Source organism: Electrona antarctica (assembly GCF_951216825.1).
Source record: "Electrona antarctica genome assembly, chromosome: 10".
Lineage (NCBI taxonomy): Eukaryota > Metazoa > Chordata > Actinopteri > Myctophiformes > Myctophidae > Electrona > Electrona antarctica.
This window is the reverse complement of record NC_136791.1, coordinates 36,265,989-36,286,550: the sequence shown is the minus strand read 5'-3', so window position 1 is coordinate 36,286,550 and position 20,562 is coordinate 36,265,989. Positions and strand designations below refer to the sequence as shown.

General features: G+C 42.1%; 2 protein-coding genes across 6 annotated transcripts in view; one reads left to right on the top strand and one right to left on the bottom strand.

The window, feature by feature from the left end:
* The window catches only part of ccdc88ab (coiled-coil domain containing 88Ab), a 98,007-nt gene extending 85,082 nt beyond the window's left edge, over positions 1-12,925 (bottom strand). For all 5 annotated transcript variants that reach the window (XM_079511730.1, XM_079511731.1, XM_079511734.1 and 2 more), the window contains exons 1-2: positions 12,152-12,925; positions 11,926-12,026 (exon numbers count right to left, since the gene is read on the bottom strand). In XM_079511730.1, coding sequence (XP_079367856.1) covers positions 11,926-12,026; positions 12,152-12,214 — 164 coding nt within the window. In that variant the 5' untranslated portion in view covers positions 12,215-12,925. The remainder of the gene's footprint in view (positions 1-11,925; positions 12,027-12,151) is intronic.
* The window catches only part of hhat (hedgehog acyltransferase), a 428,216-nt gene that overhangs the window by 210,641 nt on the left and 197,013 nt on the right, over positions 1-20,562 (top strand). The gene's annotated exons all lie outside the window — the stretch shown is intronic.

Genomic DNA, 20,562 nt, shown 5'->3' with positions numbered 1-20,562 from the left:
ACCTATATATGACAGGGTACATTAGGGTCAGCATGCATGCCCAGGCGCGCATACGCACACACAATAAGGGAGCATGTTTGGCCACGCGTTAGGGATAGAGGCTGCAAGCCATGCTGTCCAAACATAGCAGGGGGTGGTGTGTGTTTGAGTGTGAGATTGTGTGTGCGTGCATGCGTAAGTGCGTGCGTGTTTCTGAGATGAAAACAGCCGAATAGCAGAGAGGAATGTGGGGATTGTTGGGAGACTTGTAATTCACACAAAGATAGACCCAAATGGCTAAGAGCAAGACGACCGTGTGTGGTATTCGTGTGTCCAATCACCAGAAATTATCTGCAGATTTTATCTGATGATTTTCCTGTTTTTTCATAGAAGTGTATATTTGGGATTTTCACGTCTTTAAATGTTAAATGACCCTGATGTAAACAAGTCTTTCATTTGAAATGTACCCATTCTAGATGCTGTGAAATAAAAATGTCAATCAATCAATAAGCAGTAACCAGTACTGGTATCTCCATAAGTGCCGTTTTCCCTCTTAAATAGTCTATCGACAGAAACATGTTCCTGAGAGTATTAATGTTGGAGGTTGACAGTTGTTCATGTCAACTTAAGGTGTCCTGTGAAACTAGCTGATCTACAGGCTCACAATGCTCATTGAAAGCTGGTAGATTAGATTTTTGAGTGGTGCAACCACTCCTATAGACAGCTATGTGTCTCTGGCTGCCCTGGGTGTGTCCGAGCACGAAAATAGCTTTTGGTTTTCACAACCAAGTATCACTGTTGCGCGCGCGCACACACACGCGCACGCACACGCACACACACACACACTATATGATGATTTCGGGTGTGACAGTACAGTACAGTACAGTACAGGGACCCCCTGGGAACCCCCACACGGTAACTGTCATTTCTCAACCGTTTAGGACGTGGGGCAGCTCACCGGAACCGGGCCGGCACCCTGGCCGTGTTCCTGTGGGTCTGGAACTTCTGGGGACCCCCACATGGAGTTGCACCCCTCACTTTATTTTTCTTTCTTTACAATTTGTATAATGACATGCCCAAAATAGCAGCACCTTCTAAGTTGCTCCATTTTCTCACTCACAACGCAACCCTTTACAGTCAGATGCATACAAGCACAGGCTGCCCAGCCCAGAATACCACCAGTGCAAGGAGTCCTGCCTCTCTCTGCCTCATGAGTCATTTCATTGTCTTGTCTTTTCATTGGCTTTTCTCTACCTTTCCTTAATTCTCTGAAAAATCATTAACATTGTGAAGTACATCTTGATCATCAAGATGTACTTCACAATGTTACTGTTTTTTTTCAGACCTCCAGTTCTAGGAAACACAGAATGTATTATTTCCACACAACAGCAAGGTATATTAATGACAGTAAAATGTTGAAAATGAGTGGAATTCCCCTTTAAAACAGGCCAGGGCCTCTTCCCATTCCACCAAACTGGTTTCTAGGTGGGAACCATGACAAAAGTCTAAATCCAAGTTTCAATATCTTTATTAGGGAAACACTGATAACATGGATTAACTAGAACTGCACTCTGTCAAGTGTCTACATTGCGCATTGCACACAAGTAGGCCATAGTGCGCATGCAGAGTGCGCAAGTGCTGTCGACCGCTACGAACCTTCAAATAAATGACGTAATTAATCTATGTTTCGAAATCATTTGATGGGTAAAAGGAATCGTATTGGTTGTTAATGTTATTGTAATTGAGATAGGTTTCATGTTTGGAGGACACAAGTACAGAAGTAGACTATGTATGGCTTATTTGTGTGTATCTCGCAAGTTGGTAGCTCTTGATGAAGCATAACTAACTCAGCCAAACCATTTAACATTCTGTAGGAAGATTACATATTAACACCCTGAGTGCACATGCAGGACAAAGTTCTCCGCCCTTTCAATTAGTAACACCCAGCACCCAGGACGGAGATTGATCAAAAGGACGGATATTATTGATATCAAAACCGATCGCATCGCTCCACAGGCTGGGAGCGTCTGGGAGCGTCTTGCGCAACATTTGATGTTGCGCAACAGTGTTTAGCCGACGAGACCGAAAATCTTAAAACGTTAATAACTCTTGATCTAAATCATTCCGTCCAATTCTAAGCAAAGATTATGTGTTAGACGGCCCAACGCGGTCCCGTCGCTAGTCGCGGTATAATTAATCATATCTCCGGTTGTTGTCAATCGCCTCTAGAGTGTTTTGGCTACATCTACGTAGCTGCTTCAGCCACATCCGGGATATGATTTAATGGATTAAATAACCCTGGGCGTTCGGGGTGTTAAGATATTCTCAGGCGAACATCATTTTTTAGTCTGTAACTTACTGCACATACATGACAAAGCAGTTTAGATAAAGGAGTCTGAAACAGCCAGCTAATAAAACCCTATTCCAGCATCCTGTACTTCGGGGCATTGTCCTTCCCTGGTCCTATGGGGTCATACGCATAATCACATGCAACTCAAGATCGAATTACATCATTGATTCTCAACGTTGAGGTCGGGGACCGAATTTGGGGTCCAAAATAAAATGGCTGTCGGAACACTCGTTCCTTGCCTGTCTAGATGAGGTGTAAATGGCTGGATTTCAAATGGGAAAACGTGATAAACCACATCACCCTTTTCAGCTGACAACACCTTAACTTGAGCTTAATGTTTGACCTTGAGCTTAATGTTTGATTCTTTGACGTTAAAGACTGGGGTCCACAAGGCCCAGGCAGCAGCAGAGAGAGAGCAGCACAGCACAGTAGCTGCTGCTTCTCTCAAGCTGGAATCCCAAATATGTCTGTTGTAAATACCTAGTCCCCTGTAGAAAGACAACAAAGACACCAGCATGCTGCTCAAAGAAAACAGGAGGAGATAGGAGTGGGGTGGGCTATGGAGGTAAGGAATGGATGGATAGAACAAGAGAGTGGGAGGAATAGAATTAGAACAGTGGTTAAGTGGGATCCGGTGACCGGGGTTCTTGAGGTAAAAATGGAACCAAATAAAATTGACCATAAGGCTGCATTTGGTTCCATTCGTACACAAACAGAGTTAGGATTATAGTGTAGATTGGGGTCCCACACATTAAAAGGATTAAATGGGGGTCTGTGCATATCAATGCATATCAAACTGGGGGTCCTTGGAATTAAAACATTTGAGAACCACTGAGATAGAAGACAAAACACAGCAGTGTGAAAGAGATGCACGGGTGGAGATGAAGAATGCCGACTGGGAACAAGTGAAAGAGGGAGAGAAAAGAGGACGAGACAGCAGGAGGTGCAGGAGATGACATGAGGAGCAGAAAGAGTCATACGACAAATAATACAAAATATCCAATCTATTGAACAGCTCATAATGCCAATTGCGTTGCTATCCGACTTGTGAACTTGTAGACTGGCTATTTTCACTATTTTGGAAATTAAACTAACTAGACCGGGACGTCTGAACTCTGAACTCTCCTGAGGCAATGCAAGTAGGGAACAATGCAGGTTGGGAATGTGGCAGCGCACCCCACCCGTTCATGCAAACCCTGTTGTACTTGTTGTACATCTTGTCAGAGTACCCGTTGTACCCGTTCTCAGAGTACCCGGTTGTAAACAAGTGTAATGCTTAATTGGGTCGTCCACTCACAGTTAACAGCCTTTGTATTGAGTTTGTGCTTGAAATGTACTGTAATTCTGCAAACTGTTAATAACATTTTCAATCAATCAATCAAACCCATGGCGATCACCACTAACATAATGACCTATCGTATCTATCAACTAAATATGGAAATACAGGGATCCCTGATGTCGTAAGAAAATGCTGACATACATAGACCTTTATTGATCCCACATGGGCAATTCAGTCGCCAGTCCAGTGAGTCCACATTGGAATACATTACAGTCATCGGCATAATATTGTCCCATATTTGTGATCGATTGCAGAGCTGATGATCAGATCCATCATGTGACCAGCCTGTGACATCAGTCATCTATGGCATATCTATGGCGTATCCTATATTACAATCCTCCTCATTAATTAATGATATGATGATTCAACCTCTTAATTGCGCCTGTTCCTACCTTCGTGTCTATCATGGCTCTGGTGTCTATGACTTGGGTGGCCAAGTCATTGACCATGATGTACAGTATATGGTCCGTCTACTAAAGTCTATTTCTCTTCTGAAGCGTTAATATTGTAACCTCGACACAGCATAACATCAGAAATGAACCCAGAACGTCCGTATTCTATTCAATCACCGCGGATGCATCCTAGATTCAGAAAAAAAGGGTTAAAACGGTACTGAAACAGGAAGAGGACGGCTGTGAAATCCCGCGATTGACTTCTTCCGATTGGCTACAGCCGATCACGTGACACGCTAGATATATGCCGCGAGATGTGAGCGGAGCGCAAACCTCAGAAACAGCCCCACTGACTTCCATTAAAAAATGAATGTTCAATATTTCAAAAAAGTAGAAAACGTGTATAGATGGGACAGTCACACAAAGACTCTCTCAAGACTTTCGGCTTCACTGCCGATGCGTTCCCAGATTGCACAAAGACAAACAGAACCCTGTCAAAGGCAGCTAGAATTGTGAGGCACTTACTTGGCCTACAGGAAAAATGCACAGAAAGTTGGCACTGATATGTGGTTTTTGCAAGATTAGCCCCATAATCACAGACAAGACTCACTCACCGACCTTTCTAGACAGGTCAGCCCCTAGGAGCCACATTACAAAAACAGAACAAAACTTACGAAAACAATGTCAAGCTGTGTTGTAAGACACAATGGTGCTACCATTAAGTACATGTATGACATGAGGGTCATCTCAATGGCACAGAGACCATTGTCTCCCCATGGTAGCACTAATAGATAGTAGATACAGAATGTCTGTTCCCTCTGCTATTGCTTTTTTAAAGAAACTATAACCCTGGAGGTCATTGTGTCTCCCATAATTCATTGTGACAGTGTGGGAGATAAGGATCTGGTATTGTGTATGATGTATTGTAGGGTATGTATTGTGTTTGTCTACCGTCTGTAAAGCAAATTGCCCCTCTGGGACATTCAAGTTTTACCGTACATCAGCAAAATGTAGCTTCTAAAACGTAAACGGGTGACAAAAATGTTGTCACCCGTTTATGTTTAGAAGCTACATTTTGACAATGATAGGATGACAGACAAAACATCAGAAATTAACCTTTAACTACTTACAACCCTATATGGCCAGTGCGGGCCCAGGTCCCTTCATTTTTTATGTTAAGAGAAAATATTTTTGGTACATTGCCATTTATTTTCTGTGTAGTTGTCCATTCATCTGTATAGAACAACATTTTCAACTTGACACTGAAATGTATCTTCCTGAAGACAAGCTGAACAATGGGAATATGCTTTTACCAACAGCTTATGCTGAACAATACATTTGTTGGCTTAGTTGATTTGTTAAATTGCTTCATCTATACAGTATATAATTAGTGTGAATCTGGAGTTTTCCTTCTGTGTATGCAACCCATGCTGTTGCACACATAATAAATAATGCATTTCATGGATGCAGTTTCCATTGTAAAAACTGAAGCAAAGGCTCAACCAAGGGACAATTAACAAACAAAACACAGCTAAACTAAACAAAATACATACATACATGGATGCACCTGGGACGTATCCTCAGTGATGTTTCCTAAGGTCATCGGGGTTTCGGGTCTCGCAACATCATACCCCTCACTCAGGTGACCCAGCCGGGGTGATCAAGTCCCGACTTACGTCCCAGTAGCTACCCTCGATCAGTCCCATTAGGGAAAAACCAGGGCCACACAATCCGTTCTTCCTGAACTACTCTGCCGGGACTGGGAGGTACCATTCTGGCGCGTGGAAGGACTAGGCTCTGTGGGTTGACTCCTGTCGGGCCCCTCCTACGTCTCACCAGGTCCACTCCTGCTCTCACCAGGTCAGGCCCTGTGCGTTGCACCAGACTCCCAGCACCAGGCACTTTATTCAGGAATGGTGGATTCTCGAGCCGCAACAGTTCCGCAGGCTCCACCTTGCCCTTGGTGGTGCCGCAAAACAGGACAACAAAAACAGACCTTCGTAACAAAAGCTTTCCTCTACATAGGAATGTCTCTAGTTCTGAAGGAGCCCTGCATTATCAGAGGGCATTCATACAGTATGTAGTTGAAGTTCAAACCCAATCTCATAGAAAGTATGTGCAGGGCTTTTCTCATAAACCTCTTTTTGATAAACCACCACCCAGGATAAATGATATCCATATCTGATGATGAATTGCTCTTTTCTAAATGCACAATGGCTGTTATGAGTCTAGATTTATGCCGGTGTTTCTGAGTGACTGTACACACAAAAAGGTCAGGGGATTTTGACAGAAGAGCGGAGAATTAGCTAGACACTTTTCACTCATACAGAAACTTAATTGGATCCCTCGTGCTGGGCGGGGAAACCAATTGTCTTGACAGTGTTGGGGAGGCAACCTAATTGGCTAGGTTGGGTTTGTCATGGGGGGAGTGCCATCTGGGTCACAGCAAACCGTTAGATAATCCTGGAGTCGCCCTGTTCCCTGCTGTTTCTCTGACAACTGCTGCCAAGTCTGTCTGTCTCAGGTCTGTCAGTGGCTCCGATAGAGCCAGAGAGACATTCATGCTGCAACAGCAGCTGAAACCATCCGCTTCTTTATACACACGGGCACAACCCTACAACACATGGCCTACACACAACATCCCCTCCCCTGCTAGTCAATGAATGAAAGTGTGTGTGTGTGTGTGTGTGTGTGTGTGTGTGTCTCTCTCTCTCTCTGGAAAAAAGCCTATGTCTTAGCCACAGACATTATTGTTAATAAATGGCGTTAGTAGAAAAACTTTTTTCAAGCGTGGCAAGGAATTAAGTGCAGTTGGCGCCTTCATTTTATTTTAAGGTCAAGACCACTTTGGTAGCGGTTTGGTTAACGTATGTAGTTCAGAATGCAGACAATATGGAACATCACCAAACCCAGTTGCCTACAGTGTGTGTATATATATATATATATAATTTGTGTGTGCGTGTGTGTGTGTGTGTGTGTGTGTGTGTGGGGGGGGGGGGGGGGGGGGGGGGTTAACTTCCTGCTGATTTTGCCATTTTTATTAGGAAGAAACCCTGGAATGGATCTGTGGAACTGGATCCAGATCTCAGGAAGTTAACATTTTTATTAAAAAATATATAAAACATGTTTTGGGTTTGGTGATGTTCTATAATGTCTGAATCAACTTTGTTTACATGTTAAGAGTGACTTTGAGAGCCGTTTCAGCATAGGCCTACAATGTAAGTCAATGAGGAGCATATTTTTAATTATCAATTTCTAATCAATTATTATACTAAGCAATTCTTTTTTTATTTCTTGTCCACATTTGGAGTTACATTATGGCAAGGTAAATATACAACTCAAAGCTAAAAAGAAAGTGGTCTTGCCCTTTAAAGAAGACCATATCGATCTGAAGAAGATCGGTGGCAACTATCACAACAACAACAGACACAATCTACGATAATGTGGTTTGAAAACTAGTGTGTTGCATGCATGCACAATGCACATCATGCATGTGTTGGAATGAGTGCGATTACAGTTCAACTCCTCAAAGTGGAGATTTAAAACATGGCCTCAAGTTTCTAAGCTGTTTTTAATGACACCGAGCTGGAGAGAGTTATTTCAAAGCTGCTGCATTCACTTGTGTATTGATGTAGGTGTACAACCTGAACCACAGCATGCTTCTTTCATTCTAACATGGATAGGGTGACCAAATATTCAGCCCCTCAAACCGGGACCCTTAAGTCATGTTCACGTTCATCATGCACAGCTGTTGCATACAGGCAACGACTTTACAAACATCAGCCTCAGCATTGAATTCAGACACGCAATACATTTGTTCATGTTTCCTGATTACATGAAAAGAACAAGAACATGATAAATGTCATACAATCACTGAAAACGACTATTATTCTGGCAAAGACCTGGACAGTTTTGTAGTGAATGTTCTAAACCCTAAAGCCCCTTATGCATAATTGCATATCAACTGGTAACATGAATGAATGCATAATCATTTTAACCCAAGTGAACTAAATCAACACGCAGGCTGAATGTCTGCACTTGGCACATGGTAAATAAAATGTAATAGAATTACAACCGACAAAACACATTCTTTTTCGTAGGCAGAACAGTGTATAAACCTAACCCATCACCAATTCAAGAATATACGACCCTGGCTCATCAGTTCTACTAACATGGTTTGTAGACTTAGTACACTAAATATTTGAAATTTTAAAATACTGTTTACATATGGTTCTGTAATGTAATGTTGCACTGTCTGATATAATTAAATTAATTTTATTTAAAAAAATATTTTACAATTTGATGTACGGTACCAAGTTACCTTAAAGCTCATTTTCATCTGCATTCCTGCATACTCAACCTTTACAGTAGTTGTCAATGAAAAACATCTGTTTTTGATGGGTTGTTTCACTTGTTTGTTGCAGTACCATTGAAAATTCACTGCATGAATGTCATACAATGCAATGAAGAGTTTATTATTGTGATTGAATTCCAATTCATACTGATAAAGGATAAAGCTATATTGTTAATAACAGAAATGTTAACCAAATTAACTATGAGGACGTAGTGAATATTGTTCTATTTTAGTTCAATAAGTCAGAGGTGGGTGATCATGTCACCTTGGTAAAAGCAGGGAAAGGCAGACAGAGAACAGTCTAACCAAAAAAAACAGCTGACAATAAGCCTTCTGTTTAAGAGTCTGGCAGGGCAAGATGACTGCCAACAGCTGCCCGAAACACACACATACACACACCAAAACCCCCAAACCAGCATTCAAGCACGCAAGCACACAGCCGCATTGACACACAAACCCTGCATATACCAATGTCTCTCACGCACACACACACACACACACACACACACACACACACGCACAGTGATTGGCAATCCCTAACATCCTGCCAGGCGACAAATAAAGTAGGCACAGTTCACTTGGGCTATACGCTGGCTGTTCTCTTAGCATCAGTCCACCCACAACAGCTTAAATTTGACCACAGAGGAAGGTTCTCACACAAATCCCATTTGTTTTAGTGTTTTTAAGATAAAGACAGAGCTCCTATTGAATGGGAGTTTTGAAATGAACAGCTGTGTGTGTGTGTGTGTGTGTGTGTGTGTGTGTGTGTGTGTGTGTGTGTGTGTGTGTGTGTGTGTGTGTGTGTGTGTGTGTGTGTGTGTGTGTGTGTGATGTTTATGCTTCAAGTTGGGTTCAATTTAACTAGTTTTGTCCAACATGATTAGAACTTGCTCATTGAACCTGCACTCAGTCAGGGTTCACACACTTGACATGTAATCTCATGAGGCATACACCCGCCGATGAGTGGATCACAAAACATGCCTACACATGCCTTCTTCCATTCCAACATTTCTTCTCTAAAAGCATAAGATTTAAATTAATTTTCCAAACAGTTTTATGAAAATTGTTAAAACTTTTCAGTTTAATCTCAGTAGGCCTAATCTGAAGACATTTTCCTTGCTGCAAAACAAAATCACACCCGTGTGAAGTAAGTGGTGCAACTCTGTGTGGGGGTCTCTGGGGGGGATGGAGTTCCAGACCCACAGGAACGCACCCAGGGTGCCGGCCCGATTCTGGCGAGCCGCCACACGTCCGAAACGGTTGAGAAATGACATTTACCATTACCGTGTGGGTGGGGGTCCCTCTACTGTACCCTCTACTGTACTGTACTGTACTGTACTGTACTGTACTGTACTGTACTGTACTGGCACACCTGAAATCACCATATATACAGTTCATATGTGCGTGTGTGTTTGTGTGTGTGTTAGGTTGCGCACAGGTGGTGAAAAACAACCATGCTGTTTTCGTGCTCACACATACCCAGGCAGCCAGCCAGGCAGGCACCCACACACATAGTCACTTAAGGAAGTGGTTTGCACCCCTTAAAAACCCTCAGCCTCTCGACAATATTATGGCTGCCCTTTTCAAAACTTGTTCATTTCAACATTTAAAAAAATGTCTAGTATTAGATTTTCCAAGTGCTTGTTGATCATGTTAGCACTGACATATTTTTCTATTATAAACAAAGCAAAAATTGGATGGATGCTATACCGTCGTTGACGAGTGGAAACTGGAAAACTTGTATGTTCAAAACTGTTACTTGAAAAAGAACCGCTGTTCCAATTGATCAAATGTATTTATTACACAAGTTCTTGTTAATACTTTTTATTGGTTCAATATTTATAAAACTCACTGACACACATAACCATTTACTTTCACTCAATTTGTATTTTCTGAAAAATAGCAGATCTACGTTGTACATTTTTGCTACTTTGATACAAGGTTTCTGCCCGACAGCGACGAAATAGCATCTACAGCACACAGCAAGCATCACGGACAGATGTAAGCAGGAACACTCGTCAGTGGGGGTTTATAAAGTCAGGGGAGAGATGGGGATGGTGTCTCCACAACTGAACATGATTTGCAATTTTGCATTTGCAAAAGATATTGTTGGACAGGAGGTGCATTCACCTGCCAATCTCGGTCACCCTGGGTAGACCACGTGAGATACAATAGAAGAAAGCAGGATAGGAGAAACCATGCATGATGACCAGTGGATAGTAGAGCAATTGACCACATGGAACACACATGACATGTACACACACATTTTGGTATTACGTCATACTCTGGTGTGGGAATCCTACCCTGACCGGGTGTGACATGGTCAATACTTCTCAAAACAGCATCAACTGGGTCCCCAATTTTACATTGATCGTCAAGTCAGACACTGTAGTAAACAACGCAATATCCTAAATTGATATTTTTTAACCCTGACCCAACATTTCTCAGGACAGTAGACTCCGAAAGTACTGACAGAAATACAACGGTACCAAAGAGTGACCGACTGCCAAAACTGCCATTACATCAAAATGGAGAGAAGAACCTCGATTTTCACCACATCTATGCAATTGTAGCCTAATTCAACCCCATGGCCTATGAAAACACACAATTTATGAGATTTGTTTAAATTCAAATGGGAGAGGACTTGATCACTGGGCTATCTCGCCACAACAGAGAGACTGCCATAAAGCATAAACCTTAGCAGTAGTGCCGATAGGGAAAAATGTGAGCAGAGGTGTGCTTTTGACAAACGGCTGCCAGACAAAGGAATGGAAAACTGTCCACCATTCAACATATAAGTGTCAGTCACACACTGGAGAGCCAGAATGATATCATCTAAACTAAAGCCATATAAAAACATGCATGTCATCTTCTCTCTCTCTCACTTTGTAAATCAAAAAGACTGCAACTGCATCTTCCAGTGGCAGGGAGTCAGTTTTCTGCAAATGACACTTGACATTGTGACATTCCAGCTGGCTGGGGAGAGGGATGACAATGACACTGCTCCATGCAATCAACTGGAAGCTGTCAGAGCTGCCTGCTGCAAATGGCCGCAGTGCAAGGCTCCAAAAGCATGATCAGGCTGTAAACTATTAGGGTTGTCACCAAGTGCACAATCTTGATGATTTTGGACGGATTCCCTTCCAGCTATTAGCAGTAGCATATACAGTGGCAGCCCATATGGGTAGAGAGGTTCTTAAAGCAAGCTTTAGGCTACTAAAAAATGTCTAATCCAACAATATTCCAAATAACCCTAACCCTTAAGGGTTGGAGTTCTTCTGACATGACATCATTTCTATATATGACATGTAGGTGGAAGTCTGCAGTCACTGGGGCCAGGCTGTCTTGTAGACTGTATAGTCTTAGCTCCAGTGGTTTCAAACAATAAGTGTGTAAAAGTGTGATTTCTGACCTGACCACTGACCCCAATATGAGGTCCATTGTTTCTGTATAGACAGTCAGTACACCTAACAGATGACATAGACAAATAGATTCATTCTTAAATACTTACATCTCAAGCATCATCTCGTTCAGGTAAATCCCATCCACTAATTCCATATATTCTGATAGATGGGTACCATCGTTTACTGTCACCTGGCCGACTGTCTTCGCCTGTAAATAAAAAGGACAGTGCAGATATGTATCAGCCTGATACTCTATAGAGGGTATTCAGGGGGCACGTGTCGTTAATTAGTGGGCTTAAAAACATATTGAAATGGTTATTGGGGCTCTCTTACCCATGAGACCAGCGGTGTGAGCATAAACTGCTCCAGCAGAGGGGTAAAAACCTCGTTTTCCATAATTCTCCTCCAGTGCAGCCTCTTGTAGAAATTACAGATGGGGAAACAATTCCTCACAGATTTTGTTTTCCTCCGTAGCGTCCCCCTCCTCCCCGGCACGGCGTTGCGTTAAAATCCGCTCATGTGTTTGATTCAATTAAACACACACTCATTTTGACAGAGCAGGAAAAGCTAATAATCACTGACAGACCTCCGCTTTGTTTCTTCCAAATGCAGCCAGGGAGGGACACGCTGTAATCCACAATCTTCTCGTTGATCCCAGTGCCAAAGGTACAATATGAAGGGCACGGAATCACATTTTTCTTGAAAGCACCATTGACTTCTACAAATTCAGCGTTGCGGCTGCACGAATGTGGTTGACCTACCTACAAGGTTGACCACACAACAAGAGACCTCCTGCAGAAATGGTGTTTTAAACTAAAAGCTGAGCCATTGTGGTACAGTAGGAAATCCACCAGACAACATCCTGGAAGAATCTATCTAGCAGACTAGATTCAAGCAGGGCGGCAAAATAAAATATATCCTTTTAGAATTGAATCAGAAGATACCGCTCTAATTAAAGCTCCATGGTTTTAATCCCTGGCAATGAAGACCAACGGCTGGATATTCCTCATGGTGTTCATTCTTGTGTCCGTTTCCTCCACTGTCTCCTTTCCAAGAGACCAACGCAACGGCTACTGCAGATTCGACTGAGTTCAGATGATGACTGGGGGCAGAACGATAGACGTGTAGAACCGCCTCTCTCTCTCTCTCTCTCTCTCTCTCTCTCTGTAGCTCTATCTGATCTCTCTCTCCCCGATTTACTGGCGATTATGGCGATACATTATTTTACATTTTCTTCTAGATCATTACAATGTGTACAACTGTTTGAATACTGTCGACCTACACTTTGTGAAAATTAAATAAATGTGTGATAGTAGATAGCATATCTAGTAGCCTAACAGCATGCCCATTCAGTGCATGCCTAGAAGACACCTGGTGGCTAGCACTGACACCTGGTGGATAAAGTATAAACAGTTACAGGTCTAACAGTTACATTCAGAGGTTGACCACCACAGTGACCACACCATCAATGCCTAGTATTTTTCACACAAGTTCTGATATGTTCTAGCATGATTTGGTGACACTGGAGGAAGAAAAAATAAATAAAAATAAATATTCTACAATTCTCAGCTTCATCTACAATCAACTACTAATTCCGCATGTAAGCATGTAAATGTTAATAATGTGACGTGTGATTGATTTGGACAGGACATCAGGCCTATTGGATTGAGTTGAGACCACTTTTCTTTACCATACAAAACAGCCTTTAGACAAAACAAATATAATAATACGTAGAAGGATAATACCTAGTTGTTCTTATGAGGAATTAATACGAGCAATAAATCAAAATCTATGATTATCAGCAGAAATGCATTGACGTTAGGGAATGAGACAGAAGAGTAGGGCCTACAAACCCAAAGTCATCCACTGTAAGGGAGATAAAGAGACAGACAATCAACCACTGATTAATGACTGTGTTTGTGAACAGGGGTTAGAGGTCAGTAAAACCAAATACCTAATTAAAATACAGTCACTGAAATGGGAATTGGGGACATGGGTCATCTCAAAGCGGCTCAGGGAAAATCAATGGATTATAATATGTGAAAAAACATCTGCTAAGCATAATTCACCCTCAGCAGAACTTGGAGATAAGCAGAGTATGTGATAGCTCAGCTCATTTTGCCATTGCATTTTAGCAGTCACTTTTTGCTGATGCTAGAATCTGTGGTCACTAGCGCTATACAATATCACTCCATGGCAGATGTGTCTGCATGTCTAAGCTGGGTGGTGGAGTGCTACTTTCTGAAAGCCCTGTTTGTGACGTGACCCCCCAAAATAATTTGAACTGGGCCGCCCACCCTGATTGGAATGTAGGACTTGAGGCATTCAATTTTATTTGACTCTGTTCCACAGATAAATATTGTGAGCTTGTAGATCGCCGAATTTCACAATCTTTGCCGTCTTTCTTAAATGATTTGATAATTTAGCCAATGTTTGACCAGTTTTTATAGTATAGTTTGTTGATTACTTTTGAAAGTAAAACGGTCTTAAAAGTCCTTAAAGGGATATTTCACTAAAAAAAGAAAAGCATCATGTGGGGTCCCGACCGCAGGTTGAGAACCACTGCCCTATAGGTAGGAATAGGAACAATCCCCTCCGGTTCTTTCTACACACAGGATTTATTGACATTTAAGTGTGGGTGTCTGGCACACCGGTATAGAAGACAGTGTATCCTCACCCACCCAGTGTAATTTTGTGTAATTTTGTGTCATTTTCCCGTTCTATACTCAGTTTCTCTCTGCACCCTTGTATCTAAATAAAGCAAAACAGTGCTTAAAATGTATCATTAAATGTGCCCATAAGTACGGAGCCCCTGAATGGCCATGCATTCAAAATATATTTTATCTCGTCCGGACAAGATAATTATTATCTCGTCCGGACAAGATAATAATTATCTTGTCCGGACGAGATAATATCTTGTCCGGACGAGATAATATCTTGTCCGGACGAGATAATATCTTGTCTTCTTGTCTTGTCAATATATTTTGAATGCATGGCCATTCAGGGGCTCAGTATATAAGTGAGATGTATTATGTGAAATCAAGGGGTGTTGAATCCACCTGCAGCTTGCCAATTGGAGGTGGCTGGATTGGAGGTCTTCAAAACCACATATGGAAAGATATGAGTTTTACACTTTGTTAATTTGCACATGATATCCTGTCGCTGCTTCTTCGCCTGGAAAGGAGCCAGCTTAGGTGGTTTGGGCATCTGGTTAGGATGCCTCTCAAGCGTCTCCCTAGGGAGGTCCTCGAGGCACGTCCCACTGGGAGGAGACCCCGGGGTAGACCAAGGCGCAGTTGGAGGAAACACATCGACTCACTGGCCTTGGAACGTCTCGGGATCCCCCAGGAGGAAGTCACTAATGTTGCTCTGGAGAGGGAAGTCTGGAACACTCTGGTGGAGCTGTTGCCCCCGCGACCCGACTACGGATAAGCGGTTGAAGATGGATGGATGGATGGATATCTTGCCTCTCATTAAACTCTTCAAGATGGGTTTTCTTTTTACAGATAATATATGATGTCATGTTAACACAACTTGTATGCCACAATCAATGAGAGAATAGAAAGCAAGTCTTCTCAAATCAGATATATTTTACAATGTAAATTAAAAGCTAAAATAGAGGCTTTACGGTTTACAGTTTACACAGCATTTATTTTACTCAGTAAATTACCCATTTGGCTCATACACATCCATTTGAATTCTCTTCTGATATGAGGACGTTACTGTGATATTACTGACAAGACCACACACAGTGACATTCCATGCTCAACTGTCTAACTAAACACAGGCAGATAATGAATACCTTTCAGAACTCCAGGAGTGCTTGCTTATTCACATCAGCTGAAACATAATTGCTGGTGAGAAGAATCTACAATCTGTAGCTACTCAATTACTGGGTGGGTTCAGATGTGTAGCATTTTGTAAAGTGTGTGTGTGTGTGTGTGTGTGTGTACGTGCGTGCGTGCGTGCGAGCGCAAGATACAGTAGTATTAATGAGAGGCGCACGCGCGCTCGCACGCGCACGTGTGTGTGTGTGTGTGTGTGTGTGTGTGTGTGTGCATGCGTGCGTGCGTGCGTGCGAGCGAGAGAGATACAGTATAGGGTTAATGAGAGGCGTGCAAGTGTGTGTGAGTGTGTGTGTGTGTGTGTGTGTGTGTGTGTGTGTGTGTGTGTGTGTGAGCGAGGGAGAGGGAGAGATACAGGTAGGGTTAATGAGAGATGTGCGTGCGTGCGTGCGTGCGTGCGGGGGGTTCATTGACCTTGTATTGAATGTTGTTCATTATCCATGATGCATCCACACTGTTTAGTCACAAAGCATCACCAACCTCCACCCAGTGACTCAGAGATTATATAGGCAGTAGGCACGCAGCAGCCAGCCATCGAAGCAGCCAAACCAACCATTGAATTCCAATAGAATTCTGAACAACCCCTTTTGGTTTAAGAGCTGGGAGAACTCCACCATCCCTACATAACCAGGGCCATTGTCTTTCACAGGGTACTTGATCAATGACCAGTGATCAATCATTGTTGATCAATCTTTAATCAGATTATATAGATTCTACTGAAGCACAGGACAAGGGAGTAAACACAGTGATCATTATTCACTATAGTTACAGTACTTTGCAGATTTGGATTACTATTACAAAACAATCATTAACCTCTTAAACTGTATTTTATACAGTTTAGTACTGTATAAAATATATCTAAGAATCTCACAACTCTTCAAATCATGATGCATTGTGACCTTGTAGATTAGCAATTTTCTAAACATGTTACATGATAAATCCCTCTCTTTTTGTCTCTTGGGTAGGACTGTTTCCTCTTAGTTATTGTGTTGGTATTTACAAGTCACCACAAGCATCTTGATTTGACTCAGTCATGAACACATGCTGTTTTTGAATAGTTGGTGGGCAGAATAATGTGGCACGCTATAAACTAGAACAGAATCATGTTCAAGTCATGTGGTGGTTGTGCTTTTTGACAGCAATACTGAACACAAATTGACAAAGTGGAAGATGTATGATTCAAAACGGCAGGGAAATTATATTTGCCTTTGGCTAGGTCGGTCCCCTCGTCCTTTTGGACTAGCAGCTTTCACATACAGGCTTTAAAATCCTTTCCACTTTATTAAGCTAGCCCCACCTTTAGGTGGCAGCGGTGGCAGCGGTGGCAGAACGGTTTGCGGAGCGGTCTTGATACCGGAAGGTCGCCAGTTCGTATCCCCGGACCGGCACGTTAAAATTACCACCGCTGAAGTGCCCTTGAGCAAGGCATTGAACCACTACCATGAAATGTTCTATGAGCAGGGCCTGGCTGTAAACAAGTATCTGATGCTTAGTCCAGTTACCCTGGGTAAATATAGTAACTTTGCTTTGCTTTGCTTTGCTTTCCTATATACAATTACGGTTCATGCCACTACTACAATTTTGCTCTGGATAATAAATGCCTAAATTCAATGTAAATTGTAATTGTTCAACACATTCCCCCAATCTTTAATGTGCTCAATATCTTGATAAACAAACAATAAGGCCAACTGTGTCAAATCTACATTCAGGTTGTGTATGTGATGTATGAATAAAGAATTGATTTTGGCAGCAGACTGCCTGACAGACTTTACCAACCCCGTGTGTCATAACTGTGTACTGGAACGGAACCTGGCAATACAACAAAAGGTAATTACCACATTGGTGACAAACAAAGGCAGTTATGCTTTCCAGTTCAAGTCATGGTGAGCTGTTTAAATGGCTGTCCCCATAAGTTTATGCCCATCCACATCTGACACGGGAGAAATCCAATTATGGACACCTCAGTGAGAGATCGGGTCATGGGAGCAATGTGAGGTGTCTGTCAACCATTGAAGAACATCTATTTTTGTATTTATTTTATTTTATTGGCATTTTATATTTTATTTAGATAAACAGACAAAAAAGAGGGAAGACATGCAAGACAAACATGAGACATAGAACTCAGGTCCTCGGGACTCACAAGGAGCATACGGTCAGTACCATAACCTGCTGAGCCATCAGGACAGGCACCCCAGCTCGAACCCCGCTATCTATCAATCTAAAAACAAAACCTGTGTCTGTTTGTCTGTCCCAGCCTTCCTAGTAATGGCATGATAGACTACACCACCAACGTTGATTTACTTACAGTATTCAGGTACATTTACCGTTTGGTAACATTTCAATGGCTATAGCCTGCTCCAAACATAAAGCCACAAACAGTAAATGTACTGTACAATATGTCTGTGAATAATATATGGCTGAAGCTGTGAACAGACAATGGTATTGATGATTGATGTATGGCCCTTTAACTCTGCATCAGCCCAGAAAGCCTAACCAATACTTGTGTCACAGAATCAATGTAAGTGATGAGGGTTTAAGAATGGACAGATCAACCCATTGACTGATAATTGATTTATCTGTACAGCACTCACAGGGTTTAATAAGATCCTCCCCAAAGGTGTAGGCTATTTCCCTAGAAGACAAAGCAATGCAACATTGCATTGTACAACACTGGATTATAATGAGCTCTCAATGAATGTACCCTATAATAACGCAATTGCAACATAAAAGTAGAAACCCTAGAACAGTGGTGGAAGAGGTACTCACATTTGTACTTAAGTAAAAGTAGCAATACCACAATAGTACAAAAGTATATTTACATAGCGGGGGCGGGCCATGGTGTGTGTGCTGTCGGCCTGTTGCGTGTCCCCCCACTGCAGTGCGTGCATGTGCACATCTTGTTACCGGGGGCCGGGGCCGTACCGGGATTCTTTCCAAATCACCCAAATCACTGAATGCTCCTTTAAGTACTGAAAGTAAAAGTACACATTTTGCAGAATGTCCCATTTCACAAGTTACCAAATGTATAAAAATGCTTTGAAAATAGGGATGAAGTGGTGGTTAATGCATGTATTTTAATAATCAAAATCTACAAAGTAACCAGGGTTTTCAAATAATTGTAGTGGAGTAAAAAGTATAATATTTGCCTCTGAGATGTTGGAGTAGAAGTAAAAGTATAGTAAAGCCTAAGGCCTCACTCACACGGTCGCAACAGATTGCTGTATGCTTGTTGTATACAAAGGGTGTGACACAGCTTGCCCCAATGCATTTCCAATGGGAGTCACATGGTCTGACACAACACTTGTGTTGTATGAGGGGAAGGGGCGCAGCCGAAACACAGCCGAAAGCCATACAACAGCTTGTAGTCCAAAATGTAGTCCTCAAACCATGTGACTTCCATTGGAAATGCATTGGGGCGGCCATGACACTCACAGCATTCATACAACAAGCATGCAGCAATGCTGCAAAGGTCTGAGTGAGGCCTTAACCAATACTTGTGTCACAGAAGTAGAGTAATAGTACCTCAAAATTGTACAGTACATCAGTAAATGTACTTACTTTCCACCACTGCCCTGGCTGGAAGTAGACTGTGTGGTGTGAGTAAAGATCAAGCTGTGTGTGATACAGGTAGCATTTGAGATGCTGGTGACTCTGAGCTGTTGCCATAACAACTGTAGCAGCTTCACTGGCTTAAAACACACCTGCGTTCTCCCCGGCCCTTTTTAAAAAAAAAACTCCTGCCTTCATGGAGAGATGGTTGGACACTTTTTTGTGCACGTTTTTTTAAACTCACGTTTCTTTTTTTGTATGCTTTAATTTTATGCATTTGTGTTGTAATTGTCTTGCTGTGCAGCACTTTGGACAGCCTTTGGTTGTTTTTAAAGGTAGATGCTATTATTTGTACAAAAACAACAAAAGTTTAAAGCACTACATCTTTAAATGTGCGTTAAAATAAAATGTATTTAACTTACTGTAGTCAGTTGGTAACTTGGTCCACTATTCATTGGACCAAATAATTATATATTGAATGCAATTACTTAATGTGTAATATTACTATTGACGTGACATGAATGTGTACATCTTTGGATTTGTAGTCTGAGGATTAATTTGGCTTTATATTAACATATAGTTTTATATTGTCAGCATATTTACAAGTTGATTCTGACTCCTAGTGGTTAGGATTACATATTACAAATCTTATAGGTCTGTATATTGTGTCACTGCAGACGAGTGAAAGAGGTCCTCATCCAACAGACGAGGTGATTGGAACGTCGATGTTGTGTTAGATGGTCAAACCTCCAAGACAGACTCACTGGTAAACTAGTTGTATCTTAAAAAATCATCAACATGAACATTGTTGGTGTTCGTATCTCACTTCAGAGAATTCTAATTTGTTGTTCAATCCACCACTAAAGTTGTGTGGGGGGAATAGTATTACAATAAGGTAGTTAGTCCACGACAGCCAGTTGAAATAAATTCAGATATGATAAAATGGTTATGTATGTACTGGGGTACATACAAGCAGCATCACCTTCTCCACCCAGGACCTCCCCCTCTCACCTGTAGTCACCAACTTAAACGTAAAAATGGACCCCCACCTGACCTTTGACCCCCACATCAAACACCTGCAAAACCTAATTCTTTCACCTGCGAAACATAGCCAGACTCCGTCCCACACAGGCACACTCACCCGGCCAGATGCAGAAAAACTTCACGCCTTTATCTCCTCAAGGCTTGACTACTGCAACGCACTTCTCACCGGGATCCCTAGCAAGAGCATCCAGAGGCTCCAGTACATCCAGAACAGTGCTGCTACAATCCTGGTGAGAGTGCGGAAATACGAACATATCACACCCATACTCCATTCCCTTCACTGGCTTCTCGTCTCCTTCAGGATAG